Genomic DNA, 18,841 nt, shown 5'->3' on the forward strand with positions numbered 1-18,841 from the left:
TGCAACTTCTAAATACGCACAATGCATTTATAATTATGTTCATTCATGTTTATTAGTGGTTTATTAATTATCTTCAAAGCATTAGGACATGTGTTATTATTAACCATTAAAAAACACATTACTTCCCGTTTGTAGATATTTCATTCCAAAGCGGTACTGCATGTAGTATATGGTCATACTTCATCACTGTCCCCATGCTGTAGTGTGTTTCTGCTGTGTGGGAGCAGAGGGGATTCCTCCTTTGGTGCCTCTCTTAGGATACTTTAATGCACACACGGGATTAGACGATAATCCCACACTCACAATGTGCATGCGCAAACTGAGGTGCGTGCGTCTGGCGAGGGACCTCTCTCTGTCAATACAAACGACAAACTGCGTCCACCCTCCTAATCTCCTCTACGATAAGTGGCGGCGATGAAGCAAACGAGGTAAGGTCCTTTTTTTAACGGCTCGTCGGTCAGAAAACCCAAAGATTTGCTCTGGTTGTCACTGTCAGATGAGTTTGTCGTCCCGTTTCGGACTGGATTAAACCGGGCAGTCCCGTTACAGAGTGCAACAAACATGTTGCAACAAATAACAGATTAAGGAATAATCTAAGAGTTTGTCCGACAGATCAAGCTATTAATGCTTTGTTTCAAATGAAGATAATTTATTTAGAAAGCAGCAAACATGCATGGATGCTCCGTTTACAAAGTGCTCTTGTTGCCCTGTGTGGATAATTGCGCCGTGCAGTGACCCACTTGGCAGACGGAGCCTCGGGTTGTTCATAGTCAAGTCACAAAGCAGCTCGAACAGGGAAACTAATGAAACTAGAGTTTCTGGCGCACCTGAGGACGTTTCAGACTAATTCTCAACAGTCCAGAGAGATGCATTCAGGTCTGCTTTTTGTTAAAACACGTGTTGTTGTCTTACAGGTTTTTTTTTTTTTTTTTTTCTATCTGCCTGCATCAACCTAAAGAGTCTTTACTTCAGTGAAAGTAACTAAAAAAAGTAGTGTAAAAGTATTCTATTACAAGGCCAAAATTCAAAATCTCACCAGCAAAATGTACTGATGTCTCAAATTTAGAAGTACTCATTATGCAGCAGAGTGACCCCCGTCAGCATTATATTAACCTATTGTGTTTTTTTTATTATTAGCATTTAACATGAGTAACATCATTTTAATCTGCAGTCACTATAGTTATATAATAATGAGTGGAGGGGATGTCAACATTTCACCTTGAAACATAGCAGAGAAGAAGCATAAAGTAGCATTAAATGGAAATATTCAAGTACAGTACAAGTGCCTCAAACGTATACTGTACATGCATAAATGTACACCGTCTGTACATACGTGACATACTTTACTTTCTACTTCCATTGTGCTGCCGCTTGTTTCAGAAATGATCAATGAGTCTGTTAATTAGATTCTTTCTGAATTTATTGAAGGAAATGGCGTTGGTCCACTTTTGTGTTGGAGTGTATTCCTGTCAAACATGTGGTTTTGTTTCAGCGTCACGCACAGGAAAAACAGTATGAGTTGTGCCAGGATTGCACAGGATTATGCTCGTCAGTTTGACCCAATTTTTATTATAATCATATGAATCCCGGCAAGAGATAACAAATGTTAATCTTTTATTTTTCCATTTGTGAAGCTCATAGATAATACAGCACAGACAGATTTTAGGAATTTTATTTCCTGAACTAAATCAAATCTAAATATTTCACATGTTAAACTGACATGCATGCATACTTTTACTAATTGTATTGTCCACAAACTTGTGTCTGATTTCAAGCTGTCTTGCAGCTCTTAAGGAGTGAGCAGCAACCCGTCCCTCTGTACAACCCATCGGTCTGGAAGTGGACTGAATCAAAAAACTGGCCTGGTGCGTTTTTGTCCAAACACTGCACATTTCATCAGAGCCTGACATTCTCATTAAAGATGTGAAGGTGCTAACACTAATGCTGTGTCCTCTCAGGGCTGGATGCACCCCAACTGCACTAGCTCATGGACAGCAAGTGCTCTCCTGACATGTCAGTGTGTCCATCAAGGACAGGATGTCTAAATGTGAGCTGATTGAGCTGAAGGATCTCAGTGTAAATGATTCCATTGAGCTGGCTGCACCTGCGGCCCGCACAGCCCCGCCACCTGTAAACCCAAGCCAGCCCACTCCCTTCCATGTCGTCCGTCTGGTTGGAGACAGCGTCAGCATCGAGGCGCCCCGGTGTCAGACAGGAGAGGCTGCAGTGGGTCATGACTTCCAGCCCTACAGTCACACCCATCTCACCTGGTGTGACCTGTGTGGAGAATTCATCTGGGGTCTCTATAAGCAAAGTTTACGCTGTGCCAGTGAGTACCCTCTGCATGTGAATTTGTATGAAGTTTTGGTAATCTTACTGGTGTTCTTACTGTCAGTGTTACACCCATAGAGTGATAAATTATTTATTCTGAAAGAACAAAAGAAAAAAAAAACATAATTAAACACCAGCCTTGTCCTTTAATGCTGGTGTGTGTATGATTAGGATTTTTGTCTGTAATCAATGACCTAACAAGCAAAGACACAACCACAACCAGTGAACCACTGAATCTCCACTGCATGAGACACAACACGATACAGTATATTAGGCTGTCCTGAATCATCATTCATGCATGTGGACCATCATTGTGAACCAGCATGGTTGCTTACTCCAGTGCTACTATGAAGATAAAACCATCACTGTTTCAAGGAATGGCTGAGATGGACATAAAACCATTAACCTCATTAGAAATGGATAAAAATGAACCTCTAACACCATAGCAACGAAGCCATAACCATCAGAAGCTCACAGAGCTGTGATATAGTCTTCACTTCCCACTATCAGGTTACAGGATGCTCATGTTATTTTTCCATTCTTGAGAAACTTTATCACAGAGTTTGTCCTAATCTATAGGAAACTCTGGAAAGCATCATGTTTGTACATTCAGACAAGCCTGTCCCAGTTCAGCAAAGAAATCAACTACTTAGAAACAGACAGGTGACGCCCCATTAAATATTAAACATTGTTTTTATTTTGTACATACGGCCATTTTGGCATGGCGCTGACAGATGATGCATCTAGGTTAGAGTATGTTGGGTGATGTTTTTTCAGCACAGATTGCTGAACTAAACCCACCCTCTCTCTCTCAGACTGCAGTTACACTTGTCACTACCGCTGCCGACCATTCATCCAGCTTGACTGCAGCACAGATGGAAGTCTGTCAACAGACCAGGAAGATTTCTCTGTGGACTCCATCGAGACGGACACAAACGTGGTGAGGAACGAAGCCAAAATCACGACCAACCTTCGTTGGTGTGTTTTATTATTTTCAAAAAAAGGTTATCATTGAATGAATCGTCTAAGTGGTTTGGTCAAAGCAGATGGAGGCGACCAGATTGTTCACTGCCGTCCACTGAGTGTCAGTGTGCCATATGTCCTCAACGATGCTGGTTTTATTACCTCCTCATTGTCAAGGCGTCTATACAGAAAGTCATTAAGGAGAGAGCGGCGGGGAGGGGAGCAGCTGTCTTTATTTCAGAACCACAAAAAATCTGCTGCTGCCAGCACAAGTTATCAGATAATTAAAGGAAATAAAGATAAGAATAAATAAAAGGGTCGTGTCACCATGTTTAATCAACATGAACAAAGAGATATTTCATTAGGGCTGTAAAAAAACAGGACAAATCTCCTGTTAGAGAACTTTTTTTTTAAATATCATTTCTAATTGTTCATATCACAACTTCACCAATGGCTTTATTTTTGAGAAACTCACCACTCTGACCACCTTATAACTCACAAGTGGCAAAACCAACTCAGATATTTCCTCCAAAAAAGCAAAAAGTCACAAAGCACTTTCAGTTATGTTTAATTGTCTTTATTTGGTTTCCAAAGTGGTCATATCCACAGAAAATAGTCAGTGAAAGAAGAACATTTAGGCATGTCTGACTGAGAGCTTCCCACTCTTTAAGCACAGTGTGAAGGTGGGGCAGAAGATTTAATTTCTCACAAATAAAGCTATTGTTGTTGTGATATGATCAATAGTAGACAGAAAATACTATAGGTTAATATGTGCACACAGAGTAGAGTAACATTGGGTAAGACATCAGGATGATTTGAGCAGATCTCTCTGGGAGTGGTCTTGCCTTTTAGACATCTTTGTGAGGTTTTATTGTCGGGGAGGAGCAAATGGAAATGCTGAGGTCAAAAGTGCTGTTTGTAGAATCAGGTCTCTCCAGGCAGAAGGCAGAGTCAGACGAGGGCTGTGAGATATTTCTGGCGTGCAATTTTTTGCGATGAGAAAAATCTGAACAATTTTGCCGAAACGTGTGAACGTGGGAGATGACCTGGGGACGCACAGCAGATGACACGTTCTGCAGTCAGGAGGGCAGCAGAAGCACAGAGCCAGAACTGTATTTTACTGCATTTACATCTTTCTTTCACAAGGTGAGGCTACGGCATAATTTAGGCGCAAAGCCAGTTTCTGTGTGGTTAATTCTATTAAATCACATCATTATTTTCTAGCTACAAACAAAGAGCTTGAACTGATTTTACTTTTATTTCCATTCACCTGTTCTCTTCAGCCTCAGAGCTCGCTCGTGAAGTCCAGCGTTCTGCTGACATTATGTGGCCTGTTTGCTGGACTCTACCTGCTCTTTTCTTTTTTAGGATGAACAGGTCGACTGGGGCAAACAGGAGCTGACTGCTAGTGAGATTCAACACAAGGTCAAGGAGTATAATGCACAGATCAACAGCAACCTCTACATGGTGGTTGTGAGTAACTTATAAACCCTAAACTATTATTTTAATTGCACTAATATGTACTGGAATAGATTGCAGACTTTGTGGATATTTTATGAGACCATCTACATCTGTCTGCCTTGCAGAATAAAGACGGGTCCTACACTGGTTTCATCAAGGTCCACTTTCAGTTAGTCCGTCCTATCTCCCTCCCACCCCGTCAGAGCCTGTGTTCCTCACAGGAGGAAGAGCAGCAGGGCAGACAGCTGAAACGGCGGACATCTTTCTACCTCCCCAAAGATACTGCCAAGCACCTGCATATAAGCTCCCAAACACGAGTGCGAGAAGTCATCGAGGCGTTGCTCAACAAGTTCACCGTGGTGGACAACCCAGCCAAGTTTGCCCTGTTTGAACGCACTGAGAGACAAAGTCAAGGTAGAATCCTCAATAACACGCAGTTACTGCAAAAACAACACAGTATTTTTAGCTCTTAAGTGCTGAACTTTCTTTCCTTCAGTGTGCATGCGTAAACTGTCCCATGACGAGCGTCCCCTCTACCTGCGCCTGTGTGCTGGCCCCAGTGAAAAAGTCTTAAGTCTGGTTTTGAAAGAGAATGAGACGGGGGATGTCAATGTAAGTTTACATTTGGCTCTGAAGATTCATTCATGTGATAAACTTGTGCACTGTATATGCAGCTGGTTTTAATGTGAAACGTCTCTCCTCCACAGTGGGACGCGTTTAGTTTTCCTGAGCTGTGCAACTTTCTGCGCATCCTGAAGCGCGAGGAAGAAGAGCACGTACGGCAGATTGTGAAGCGCTACACTCTTGCTAGAGACATGATGAAGCAGGCCATGGCAAGGATTACTACTCCTGGTTGACTTTGAGTATTCTGCCACCATTAGTATTCACTGATCAGCAGTGTAAAAGGGAAGGAAAGAGCTCAGACAATGAGGTGATGCTGTTTATTTAGCAGGAATGCTGCTGTTACAGTTGTGTGAACTACCTAAAAGTTTATGCCCTGTTAAATTTGTGCAAGCAGAGTCACTGTTGTGAACTGAACGGGGAAAAAAAAGATCATTTTGGACTTAATTAGATGCAGTTCCTTCTTGAAAAAAACATGCTGCTCAACTGGATTATTTATAGCAGAATTAAAAACACAATTTTAGTCTTTCTGGTCATTTACCATGTGATATGTAGTTTCATTTATATCTTATGTGAACGGTTTTAAAATTTTGGCACTTTAATGAACCTGTGAAATGGATTTGGGCAAATCAAGATGTGAAACGATGTGTTTATTGTCTAATTATCTAATAAACTTATGATTAAAAAAAACATGGATCATTTGATGTTATGGTGATTTTAAATTTCACATTGAGTACTTAGTTTGATAGACTGTGTTAGATCAGTAGACCACACAATATGGATAAAAGTGGAAATGTGGACACATGTATATTACACCCATATGTTGCTGTTGAACATCTCATGCAAAGCCATGTACATTTATATGCTGATAGAACAGCCTCTGTTCTCCTGGAAAGGTTTTCCACAAGATGTTGAAACCTGGATGCTGGGATTTGCTCTTAAACAGCCACAAATTCAGGGTGGAGATTTATACACTGTATATACTGATATAATGCTCTCTGTCAATGTGTAGCTAGTGGGACAGGCAGTAAATTTCCATTAAGTTTTTGCTGCTGTTCAGCACATTCTAACTGCTGTCATTCCCTGTGGTTTTACGATTTCACACTCCTGTCCACGTGGTGGCACACTATCATCTAGCCCACTATCATCTCCTTACCAGCCGTCGGGGAAAAAAAGACGAAGAAGAAAAACGTTAGTTTAGCTAGCACAAACAGCTAGCGTAGCTGTGTGTTTTGAGAGGTCTTTGCTTGTTCACATTTAGCAGCCCACCAAGACAAATTCATCAAAGAACCTGTCACCCTGCGAACACACCAAACCCCACTTTAGGTATGTTTTCAACAAGCTAAGCTGAAGCGACAAACGCTAGTTATCAAACCAGCTAACGTTAGCCTTTGGTAGCGGCAGTAAACGTAATTTTGTAAAGTAGAGAGAAACATGTTGACCCGGCTAATGCTAGCAACAGAGAGCTAGCTAACGGTTTGTGGCTAATTGTAATGTTAGCAACCATGGTTAAAGTGACATAAGAGCCACTGTACGGGCAGGGCCAATTTCTAAATGGTCTCTGCAGCCAAAGATATCTCGCTAAATTAGCTCTCCTACACAGATAACATAATGCTAAAGAACCCTCGAGACTGTGAGCACAGCCGACTAACGTTATTCAGCATTTTTCTCCAAACAGTGATTTAACCTGGCTGGTTAATAGTAAATAGTGGAAGAGTGGTCGGGTTTACGTCTTTGGTAGATTTTGGGCTAATGTAATGAGGCATTGTGTGGTTGCACTGTCATGGAACTGGCCTGCTACATTCTGACATGTGAACACAGGACACACGACTGGAATTGTAACCGAGCTGGACTCTACATCAGTCTGGGCCTTGTCTTTTCACTGTCTTCTTTGTCGTCCATGTTGGCTAAAAGCAAGATATAATTAGAATGAAATGGCTATTGCATAATGACACGTACAGTATCCTTTTGCACTTGTTATAAATGCAAATGTACATGTGTTGTAGAATAGTGTAGGCCATTTGTATGCTCTTTCATATTAAATATGAAATATGTCTGTGGTAGCACTTTTCTTGTCCACAGAATGGGGTCTCAGGATTAGCTCTAAATATGCAACTGTCTTTCTTCATCTAAAATAGGACGTTGTCTGTGAAAGAAAGCTTTGCTTGTATCATATCGCCTAAAATAACAGAACTCGTCACTTTCATGTGTCCTTTTTCATAGGTTTCATATTCTGAAGGTCACATTCATCTGGTACAGTAACAGTGTGGCACTACTGGCAGTCCTGTGACCAAGAAAATAATGTGCTGCAGCTGAAGATGGGTGGTAGCGGCTCCAAATCCAAAGGATTTTGGCCTTTTTCTGGCTCAGGTAGTACGGATGATCCGACCAAAGATGGAAACGAACAGTCCCTGGCGAGAGGTCGAAGTTTCCCAAGTGCAACACCTTTTGTGTTTACTAGACGAAGGTAAATATGACCTCAGCAGCATGTAGCCCCCATCATACTTTTCTTAGGTGTTTTAGCAGACTTAGTGTCCCTGTCCCCTTTGTGTCCAGGATTTTAAAAAGACTGGTCATTGAGAAATGTACTGATGTTTGCAAAGAAAACATTCCCACACATTCAGTGTTGTTGACACGGGACAAGCTGAGACATAAATTCACACTGACAACAATTCTGACCCACTTTCAAGCACATTATAGTATGAACCAGGGACCAGGATTTGTCAGATCAGGTGTTATCTCTTCATTCAACCAATTTCCACAATAATGTGCCCACTCTGACACAAGCGTAGTGCTCTGCTGCTGGAGCTGCTCTGTTGTGGTCATAGCTGATGTCTTGCTCACCACTGATGTACTGAGCTGTTATTTGCTTACCGTGCTTCCTGCCTTTTCAGATCCAGACATTTTACCCACAGGAAGACAGCTGACTGAATGCTATGATTTCTTGCACTATTTTACATGAGGGAGCTAAGGCAAAAGCTGCAGCTCGTTCTGTTTTTTAATGCTCACTTGCTTATTGGTTTGAACTGCTTTATTTTTTCTTGTGGTGTGTATTTTTTAGTTGTCTCTCTCATTGACCAACTCTCAAATACAGTCTGTGTAAAAATGTTTGATATTCAAAACATTGTGTGATTCAAAAATGGCTGCTAAAATGACGTTGGTACTATTTGTAGTATATCTATCTGATTTTATTTTAAGGTTTGGATACACACGGTCGTATTATGTACGTACAGATGATTAATTTTGTCTCTCTGCTGCAGCTCTATGTACTTTGATGAAGATGGCGACTTGGCCCATGAGTTCTATGAAGAGACAATTGTGACAAAAAATGGACGTAAAAAAGCTAAGCTGAAGAGGATTCAAAAAAACCTAACACCTCAGGTGAGGAAACCATCATCCTTACACCAGCAGCACTTACTCACCAACGGAGGTTCTCTCTGTATTATGAGTCCAAATAATTTGCATCCCTTTGTCGTTCCAGGGAATTATAAAGCTGGAGCACCCTTGTATCCATGTAGATTTCCCAGTTGTCCTTTGTGAAGCCTGATGATGTCCGAGGAGCATCTCAGACTGTCTACTGTGTCGACTCCGTCCTGTGGTTTCCCCTACAGCTGGAAGCCTGAGCCACCTTTTAAAATAACACGATCTCTTGATATGTTTGATGCCCTTATGTGGACAGGCTGATGCAATGTGTGCTGAGCCTCTGCATGTGATCTGTTTTTGGCTTGTGTGCAGTTAGACACAGAATAGGTCACCAGTGGAGATCTAGAAGGGTGCCAAGTTGGCAAAACCTACTCAGTTTACAGATCATGGTTTGTATGCATGTAAGTGTGAATGTGTGTGCAGACACGGGATGAAGTGTGACAGAGTCCTGAGTTTATTGCTGCAGATTGTTTTCTGGTATGATTCATTGAACCATGAGGAGTTTAAGGAGAATGTAACCAGTTCTTCCCTCTGTCACAGTCATATCTGGAGCGGGAAAGTTTAAGTGCACTCTTTAGTTTTTTGACACCATCATGACTTGCTTTATTATGCATGGAACAGGATCTGCTTATCGGTAACAGCCTAGGGAGTTGACAATCAGTGGCCCACAAAATCGCAAGTGGATTCATGTCATAATGTTGGATGGACTGGCTCCAGTGACCTCAGAGCCACACACGTTCACAGCAGCAGTGAGTCTAGTAAGAGATCCTGTTGTTTCCTTTGCTGCTTTGGCATACTATGTTTCACTTTTAATTTATTATAACTGTTTTTTAATTACAATTTGAAATGCTGAACTGTGTCATGGTACTTATTTTTGTATATCAATACATTATAGTCGAACAGCATATTAAAGTGTATTTACTTCATACAGGGCAAAGAAAATCCATGGACATATTTTCTAATCATTGCCTCTAAATATCAATGAATTTCTGTAAATAATATTTACTCAAGGTCCACTTACTGTACTTGGGAGTTTGGTCAGTGGTTAGATTCTCCACCAGGATATATTCTGTATGACTGCCTGTAGGTTGGGTTGGAAGGTTGAAAGTTAGACCTGCATCATTGGAAATATTCACAAAAAGCAAATCATTGGCTTTAAGAGAAGTCATAAACTGTATTTCTGAAATCCTGATACACGGCATGTTTACAATTTATTTTGATATAAAATATTGTAATAATGGAGTGATTTAATTTCAGTCACATCAAATCATGTTATGTAGGGAATTAAGTTCCTGAAGATTAATATTCATATGTTGTAATATGGTTTTGTGATATAAAATATTTTTGGAATAGCTTGTGTAATGCTACCTCCACGCAGAGTTTTGTTTATGGGGCTGCTGGTAATCTGCACTGAAATGCAAAGAAGATGAAGCAATGAAGAGGAAATCTCTTCATCTGCGTCAAATGTGGCCTTATGTAACAATTATTGGCGGGCTTTAAGAAGTATTTGTCAAATGATCTTTTATAATGACAGAGAAGTCAGCTTTTTGGCGAAGGTTGTAGACACGAGAATGAGCTGACAGGATCTGTTCACCAATGTTGTGGAAATAATGCCCCTGACCTCCACCTGTGATGAAATGAGCCACCTGCATAGGAAATTGCCAAGGCAAACCACTGTCGGGAGGTGAAGTAAGTGTGTGTGTATGCGTGCGTGCGCGCACTAATGAGGGATGGATGAAGTTAAGAGCGAAGCGAAGGCCATCAAAGTTTTCCATGGGAAAGGGTTTTCTCCAAAGCTGTCTGATATTGTTCCCCTCAGAGGATGAAGAGGTCTGTGCCAAAATCCACTTCGCTTTATTGCTTCCATGAAATGATTTGCTCCACACAAGACTTTGTGCTTTTTTTTTTACCTTTGGGTAAGTACCTTTTTTAGCTGAGTCTAGGAGAGTGGCAGCAGAATTACTTTTTGTTGTTTACTTTCACAAAGCTGTAATAATATGCAGGGCCATGAGGTGAATTGCAGTATTGGGGGTTAAAAAAAAAAGATTTGACTCAGCAAACCCACCCACCCTCTGGCTTTGCTGGCAAGAGGTAGAGGCACATTTCAAGACATGAAATCACTATGTAAGGTATTATAGGAACCATATTTTACCCTCTCACTAGAGAAAATGATTCTACATTCTTAAAAAGCTGCATTTTCAGATGAAAGTTTTTTTTATTATTATTATTTTAGAAATAAATTCAAGTTTTCTGGATGAACTGCCTTCATAAAAGCAATCTATTAGTCATCAAGTCTTTAAGTGTGTATTTGAAAAAGCTAATATTGGAGCAATGAGGTCAATTGTGTGAAAACACTCTTTGTCAATATAACCTTAATCTGTTTTCTTTTAAACAAGTGCAAACGGAGCTCTTAGAAAAGATCTTTTTCAAGTAATTCACTAACTTGGAGGTACAATGACTACAATGGCTCCATGTCCATGGGTTTTCTTTAGTTCAGCAAAAGGTTCTCAGTCAGTTTTGAGTCATGTTTACCTTCTCAGTGCTTGAAAAACGGTACATTTGTGATGCATAAGTCTTAACCATCCACCCAGTATGAGTTACAAAACGAGTTAACCTCGACAATAAGTCCCTGTAAGGTGAAGTCGCTTAGTGGCATCAGGATCGTTTTAATTCTTGCTGACCTTCACATCTTGTTGTTTATGCCTGTGGTGAGCCTAATAAGTTCTAGACAAAATTTAGTGGCCCTCATCTAAGATCTTTCTTTACACACGTCACATAACAAAGAACACCGTTTGCTCAACATATTATTACTCTGAAATCACTTTTAGAGGATTTCAGCCGCCAAATTTGTGTTTTTGACATTTCTCACTATTTTCAGAATTTTTACAATCCAAATAATCAACATTAAAATGCTGCATTTACTCTAATGTGTAATAATAATATAATGATATGACATAATAGTGCAACAGTCACAGGGGATGTTTTTCTGCATTGAATACTTTTTCTTTTAATACTTTAAGTAAATTTCCTTGTTTTACTCGTGTAACTTTTTCATAACTTAACTTATTTTAAGTAACATTTTCAGTGCAGGACCACTGTGATGCTCACAGATCACAAGCATGTCGCAATAATGGTTGACAATATTTTACTTGTTTTAATACATCAGCTATTTGATACTCAGGTATTTGCTTTGGTGTTGCAAAATCTTCATAATGGAAGCCTTTATAGCATAAACAAAGTATGTGTGTGCGGTATACCCAAGCAAACTTGTCATCGCCTGAGGATCATGAGTAATACTAATAGAAATGCTTTCACTTGACTCATGATGGTAAAACCTATAAGCTACGATGCCACAAATACTGTACTTGAAACATTTTAATCCTGTGCGTCCTGTCAGTTTCATCAGAGTAATGGACTTTCAACAGTACTGATTTGCATCTGGCTCAACTGGACGTTGTCAGCGCGGCTCACTGAAACTCCCTCTCTTCAAAGCAGGCAAAACCTTATGGTGGGGTGTTTTGCACATATGTGTGTAAGACTGAGGTCAAACAGAGGTGGAGTCTGCTGTATGTTTAAATACCAGTCAGCAGTTGGTTTCAACACAGAATCAACAACTGCTTTTGTCTCTATGAGAGTATGATAATGGAGCAGAGTACCCAGATTGACCTGCATGCATTCCAGCCCTGAACATCTTGATTGAACCACTTTCATCCGGAGATTAGAGAGGAAAAGGTTCCTGGTAAGACACATTACTTGGACACGTTGTGAAAAGACAGATAAAATAATGTATTATTCCATTTTTAATGTGAATGTTTGCTATATCTTTTTTTCTTGCACAGTGGGACTATATTTGCTATCATTCAGAACAAGCTCATGTTCAAGCTCAATGTATAGAAGAATAACCTGACAGCCTTTAAGACACAGTGACTGTCCTCAGAGCAGATGCGGATCTGATTCAGATGCAGATCTCAAAGCACTTTTTAATGCTAATATAATGCCTACTGTGAGAAAGATGCAAGTACTTATTTTAGGCTTATTTTAAGCAGCCAAATGATCCACAGTTCAGCTCAGACCATGAAATTATTATGGGCACAGAAAATACAAATACAGTATGGTTTAAGTGAGGGCATTGTCACTGAAAGCAGGTGTGGTCCACTGCTTTTGCTGAATTCCATTACATAAATAAAACACAAAAGAACCAAATCATGCCCTCAGTAAGTGCCACAAAGTGATCATCTGTTTTAAAGATATTTAAACTGGTAAGAATGATTGGACTGGTTACAATGCAGCAGGCAAAACAATGCAGAGCCATAAGGATAATTGCAAGAAATAATGTCTCTATTTTATAAATTACCCATCGTAAATCATGACAATTAAAGTATGACTTCCAAATATAGACAGAAACAAGGACGTTATATGTATTAAGCACATCTAAACCCCGGAAACAATAGTATAGTATTGCTTATAATCAAGTTAGATGTCACGTGGGACCACGCTGCAAACTGCAAACACTTCCTTGGCAACACTTGTGATTGTTCGGTTACAGAATTTAAAAAGATCTTTTTTTTTTTTTTTACACTCTAACAGCTTAAATGTTGGCTCATGGAAGGAACAAAATATCACAGCCGTGTTAAAGTGCCATGTTTTACACGTCAGGAAGTCTTTTCTCGTTATCAATGAAACTTTCCTCGACAGTCAATTCCGTGCAGGGCTTGAGGAAGAGAGTACTTTGGTCTTTATTTAAGGGGAGTAAACGGCACTGGTGTCTAATTTTACTCTCAAATTTACGACAGGTGGGGTACGATCTTGGAGATTTGTAAAGAGTACGTAATTCTAAATCAAAACTCCACGCTGAATTTCTGAATATTCCACAAAACAAGGCAAATTATGTGTTTCATAAATCCAGATCCCCCCTACTCAAGAAGCCAATACACTGAACTGTTGTTGCTCAACGGTGTACCCGTCATCACCGCTCCTGCCATGATTTCTGTTAGCCGAGCTGGCACATTTATCAATCATCAACATGGATTAAGCGGACTGCGACTGTTACTTTCACATGGCAGGGCAGTGGAAAAGCAGTTTATCTGACGGTTTCATGAGTGGAATAAGCCCGTGTCATCAGCTTCATCGGAACAGGTCAGACTGGATGGAAAAGAAGGAACTACACGTTAGCTGACTTAGCATGTTTGCCACTTGACGCTAGTTTAAATGAAACTTTTAGCTAACTTGGCTAAATTACTTGAACTTAGTTCGTGGACGGACGAGGTGGAAGTTGTCCAAGAGAGGAACAGTTAAAAGATGAAAGAAGATAGTTTAGTTAGTTTTGTGATGTACATTTTGCGCTAACCAGACTTAAACCCACTTGTCACAACTGATTTCCGAAGCAAAATGATGAATGTAACGCCGATGAAAGAGGTAGCCGACTGTTTTTAACCATACTTGCTGGCAATAAGCGCTTTCTAATAATCTACCATAGACATGTCACGTGCACTCTTTACACTATAACGCTATTTTAAGAATATACATTCCCCTATTTTCGAGGAGTTCATTCAAGCTCTGTCTACCTGTGAGATCATGCAGCTCTTAAAACACCTGAAACTATAAGATATTTCCTCAAAATCAATCAGAAGATTTCCTATTTGTATTGCTGTTAACATTTGTATTGTGTAAGATTTGTGAAATCAGTATTCAATGCCCTTTTTGGGATTTAATTTAATTTTTGGCTGAATTGAACAAAACAGCTTTATTTATTTATTTTTTTTTTTAGAGAAGGAGGAGAGAAAGCGAGCAGTGACCATGAAGGCTGTATTCCACTGTCTCTTCACCACAGCTGGCCAGCTGCCTTGGCTGCTTCTGACTCTGTTTACATCGTGGACAGTCTTGTGTTCAGCAGATCTAAAGCAGGCAAGATGGCCACTATATTCCCAGAGGCCGGTTCTTCTTGCCTGGAATGCCCCAACACAAGAGTGTGTGCCACGACATCGTGTGACTTTATCTCTGGACCAGTTTGACATTGTGGCGACCCCCAATGAGGGCTTTGTCCGGCAGAACCTCACAATTTTCTATAAGGAGCGCCTTGGCCTGTATCCCTATTATGAGCATGGTGGCACTGCAGTGAATGGAGGCCTTCCACAGCTGGCCAGCCTCACTCAACACTATAAAAAGATGCCTGAAGGTTTGCAGAAATATATACGTGAGCCAGAGGCGAAAGGTTTGGCTGTTATTGACTGGGAGGAATGGCGTCCTCTGTGGATCCGAAATTGGGATGCGAAAGATATCTATCGAAGTAAATCCCGTGAAATGATAGCCAAAAAGAACCCTAAGTGGACCCCAGAACAAGTCGGAAAAGTTGCACAGCAGGAATTTGAGCTATCAGCTCGCAAATTCATGCTGGAGACTCTAAAACTTGCCAAGAGTTTGAGGCCAAATCAACTGTGGGGCTTCTACCTGTTTCCAGACTGTTACAACCATGACTACAAGAGTGACCTGAAGAACTACACAGGCCGCTGTCCTGGTGTGGAGATGGCCCGCAATGATCAACTGAACTGGTTGTGGATGGAATGTACTGCATTCTTCCCGTCCATATACATGGATTCTGTACTAAGCTCTACAAATTATGGACGCCTCTTTGTCCGAAACAGAGTAAAGGAGGCGATGCGGCTGGCATCTGTGGGGGATGGATTAGCACGTCCTGTTTTTGTTTATACTCGCCCGACTTACATCAATCAGATGACCCTCCTGACTGAGGTTAGTTGGCTAGAGCAAGAGTTCAAGTACCACGACAGGAGGATTATAGATTCATTATGTTCATTTATTATACTGTGTGGGCTGGAGACCACGCATTGCAGATTGATTGAAAAGGGTTAGGGTTAGATTGTAGAGAATCTACAACATCAAGTACTGTTTACGCTTTAACTGTACTTGATACCACAATAACATCACTGTCACTGCTGAGAGAAGGTTGGGTAAAACACAGATTAACGTTACACTTTGTTGAAAGTGTATTTGCGTAATGACCATTTACATTTGTATTTATTCATTTCTGTTGGCTTTTGTCCTTTCAGTTTTCTGTGTGATAAGATTTCCCCCGTTGCATGCATGTGCTGACCTGTTTGTCTTAATGTTTTATAGACAGATCTGGTCTCCACCATTGGTGAGAGTGTTGCACTTGGTGCTGCAGGTGTGATCTTCTGGGGTGACACTTCCTATGCAAGCAGCAGTGTAAGTGTCATACCCTTGCTGTTCATTTGATACCCTCGCTGTTCATTTGATGCTGAATAGGCTAGTGTTCAGTGGTTTGCAGTTAATATCCCCTCTTTCTTGTTTTTGTTTTTGCCCGCAGGCCAACTGCTCCACAATAAATGAGTATCTTCAGGGACCGCTGGGCCAGTACCTGCTTAATGTGTCTACAGCCGCAGAACAGTGCAGTAAGGTGATTTGTAAATCCCGCGGCCGCTGTCTGCGCAAAATACCAGACAATGACGTGTACCTGCATCTCAGCCCCTTAACGCACAGCATCACCAATCAGGGTGGCCAGCTGAAGGTTGCAGGCTTGCCTGGCCAAGCCGAGCTGGCTCTTTTCCGCACACACTTCCAGTGCCAATGCTACAGTGGGTACAGGGGTGAGGCTTGTGCTCAGAAAGAAAAGGGGCAGAATAGAGCCTCCTCTGTCATAGGGGCCTGGCCCCTTTGCTTTTTACTCCCACTAGGACTCCTCACTCTGCTACAATGAGGAATCTGAGAAGTCCAAACTATTCATTGCTTCTGCCAGCCCTGAAAAGGACAGTTCAACATAAAGGTGGTGAGTTTCTGAACACTAGTGATACTGGTGCATTGACTGCAGGAGACAGACAGTCCTGTCACCAGAGATCTCCCAGTATGATGGGAGACTGTTGTCCCAGCACACACAGGAATATTTGTCTGACAAGCTCTGATAGAGCTTCAATCTCAGGACCACCTCCTGGAACTAATGCTGCCCATCAGTATTGCAGCAGGTCTTTAACTTGTATCAAATTATGTCAAAAATCATAACAGGAGATACTGTACACTATCACTGTCAGTGGGACTGTAGTGTAATTTAGGGACTGTTCCCACAGAGGATGTAATGCCTTATAAAAAGTCTGCTCAAAGGTTTTTTTTAAGATGGACACTGCGATAGAACAACATGAGGCTTAAGCCAAAAAAAGTGGATGAAAGGTACATGTGATGATCAGCAACATACAGTATTGACAAGTTGTTGTAGTATCACAACAAAACAACTTTAGATATTCTTCATTTGCATATTGCTGCCTGTACATCATACTTTATGTCTATTGATGGATCAAGCTGTTTAGTGTTATGACATGTGGCCTCATCAATGAAATCTAAATAGTGCATTATGTCAGAAGGTGATGAATTAGGAGTTTTACATTTCTTTGGTTGTCTTTGGCTTATAGAAACAACATGGCTGGACCTGCCTGTTTCAGTTTAAAATTGTGCCTTAACTGGGCAACGAAGTGCTCTTCTTTAAGGTTGCCTTTGTTTACAAGTTGGGATTATTGAGTTGTTCATCTCAGCCCTCTGCTGGGCACAGTGCTTTATCCTAATATTAATTCCATATACCTACCATTTGTTTGTTTTGTTTTTTAAATTAACAGGAGATGTATATAAAAAGGAAAGGGTGGGCAGACCTTTAAAGAAAAGACAAATGTCACAACGTGTTTGAGCAGAAATTCCAACAATCAGTTTATGTTTTTTCAGTTATGTAATGTTCACTGAGTAAGTCTTAGCCACACTCCTTTAATAACCAAACATAAGGGATCCTTTTGAGAATGTTTATGTTAAAATGATTTGGCTGATGTACTGACTTGCTTTTAAACTCTCAAATATCGATCAGAAATCCCGCATTGATCAGGCTCTGTACACAAATGATCACTTTTGGTTTGTTTAGTGTGTAGTTTGACTCGCGTTCACAGCAGTTTGTGTTGGGGTGTCTGCCAGTGACACTGTGCTGATAGCAACTACTGTAGCTACATCTTCATGTTGGTTTATTACCAAGTAAATATATTTGCTAGACTGAAGCTAGCTGAGCAGTTTCATATTTATACAGTAGGTTCTGTATTTATTCTATATGTCGAAGGTCAAATAAGTATTTAGCTCCCTAAAGAGAGTTGTGATACTAATGGGCAGGTGGTAGGTTGTGCTGTTTCTTGCAGACTGATCAAATGAGAATCACAAAAATAGTATTGCAATAGGACGTTTTATGTGTGCTGCAACCCTTTTTAAAATACTGCACTTTAACTACTTTTTCATTGAGGCAGATCTAGCTTTATTTCAAGATGATACTCAAAAGTGGTGAAACAGTGATCTGTTGCTGGATCCATACGCTTGTTAGGCATTCTGTCAATGCATTTCAGTACAACAGTGTTTTTCCATTTATTGTGTAATGGTTGAGATGCGTTCCACTGTGAATCTTGTCGAAAAGAAAATGGGTGCTTCTATGATTGTTACACCGTGCATCGCTTGGCTTCCATGAGAATAATCGAAGGTTTATTTGTCACCATCTTTACATGTGATACAGCAAAGACGAACATGACCATATAATCAGATTTAGAAAACCAGGTCTGACACAGTAACACTTCAGTTCTGTAGTAGAGAATGGGACGGTGTCACACATGTATGATGCACATTTCAACCTACTGTACTATTTTGGCAAGTTAAAGCCAAGGATCACAATTTACTTTTCAATAGAAAACTAGAAACTAATCATATTTGCAGTTTTAGCTTTTTAACATCAAGTACCATATACTGCCAGCCATTTGAAGGCATACCACAATGTTTTAGAGATGTTTTCTCATCTTGAAGGCAGCCATTGCTTTTAATTTATTGCACATTTGTTGATATGAAACTTTGAACTTGTTTGAGATGAGCAATTATCAGTCACTGTCAAATCTGAACCAACAATTGACCCGTGTACCAATAATAATTAGTACACTTTTTTTTTTTTTTAATTGTATCATAAATTTACACCATTCTATGCATTATTGTGTGCTGATGGTGATGG

General features: G+C 40.4%; 3 protein-coding genes across 5 annotated transcripts; all 3 read left to right on the forward strand.

Annotated features, from left to right (window-relative positions):
• Positions 1-219: 219 nt before the first annotated feature.
• rassf1 (Ras association domain family member 1) lies at positions 220-6,058 on the forward strand. Of its 2 annotated transcripts, none has more exons than XM_076740748.1 (8): positions 220-428; positions 1,776-1,865; positions 1,959-2,329; positions 3,147-3,271; positions 4,663-4,767; positions 4,881-5,169; positions 5,252-5,367; positions 5,463-6,058. In XM_076740748.1, the coding sequence occupies exons 3-8, from the start codon at positions 2,038-2,040 to the stop codon at positions 5,610-5,612; spliced, it is 1,077 nt and encodes a 358-aa protein (XP_076596863.1). In that variant the 5' UTR covers positions 220-428; positions 1,776-1,865; positions 1,959-2,037; the 3' UTR covers positions 5,613-6,058. The 2 variants fall into 2 exon arrangements, with proteins under 2 accessions (XP_076596863.1, XP_076596872.1); XM_076740757.1 differs by having other exon boundaries at positions 283-428; positions 1,787-1,865.
• Positions 6,059-6,565: 507 nt separating this feature from the next.
• On the forward strand, positions 6,566-9,653 carry tusc2b (tumor suppressor 2, mitochondrial calcium regulator b). Its single transcript, XM_076741501.1, has 4 exons — positions 6,566-6,702; positions 7,600-7,843; positions 8,637-8,757; positions 8,858-9,653. The coding sequence occupies exons 2-4, from the start codon at positions 7,695-7,697 to the stop codon at positions 8,921-8,923; spliced, it is 336 nt and encodes a 111-aa protein (XP_076597616.1). The 5' UTR covers positions 6,566-6,702; positions 7,600-7,694; the 3' UTR covers positions 8,924-9,653.
• Positions 9,654-12,424: 2,771 nt separating this feature from the next.
• On the forward strand, positions 12,425-17,417 carry hyal2b (hyaluronidase 2b). 2 transcript variants are annotated; one of them, XM_076759901.1, is made up of 4 exons: positions 12,425-12,538; positions 14,567-15,546; positions 15,931-16,020; positions 16,142-17,417. In XM_076759901.1, the coding sequence occupies exons 2-4, from the start codon at positions 14,596-14,598 to the stop codon at positions 16,529-16,531; spliced, it is 1,431 nt and encodes a 476-aa protein (XP_076616016.1). In that variant the 5' UTR covers positions 12,425-12,538; positions 14,567-14,595; the 3' UTR covers positions 16,532-17,417. The 2 variants fall into 2 exon arrangements, with proteins under 2 accessions (XP_076616016.1, XP_076616024.1); XM_076759909.1 differs by lacking the exon at positions 12,425-12,538 and adding an exon at positions 13,777-13,935 and having other exon boundaries at positions 14,569-15,546.
• Positions 17,418-18,841: the final 1,424 nt, after the last annotated feature.

The sequence above is a fragment of the Chaetodon auriga genome, chromosome 2 (assembly GCF_051107435.1).
Source record: "Chaetodon auriga isolate fChaAug3 chromosome 2, fChaAug3.hap1, whole genome shotgun sequence".
Lineage (NCBI taxonomy): Eukaryota > Metazoa > Chordata > Actinopteri > Chaetodontiformes > Chaetodontidae > Chaetodon > Chaetodon auriga.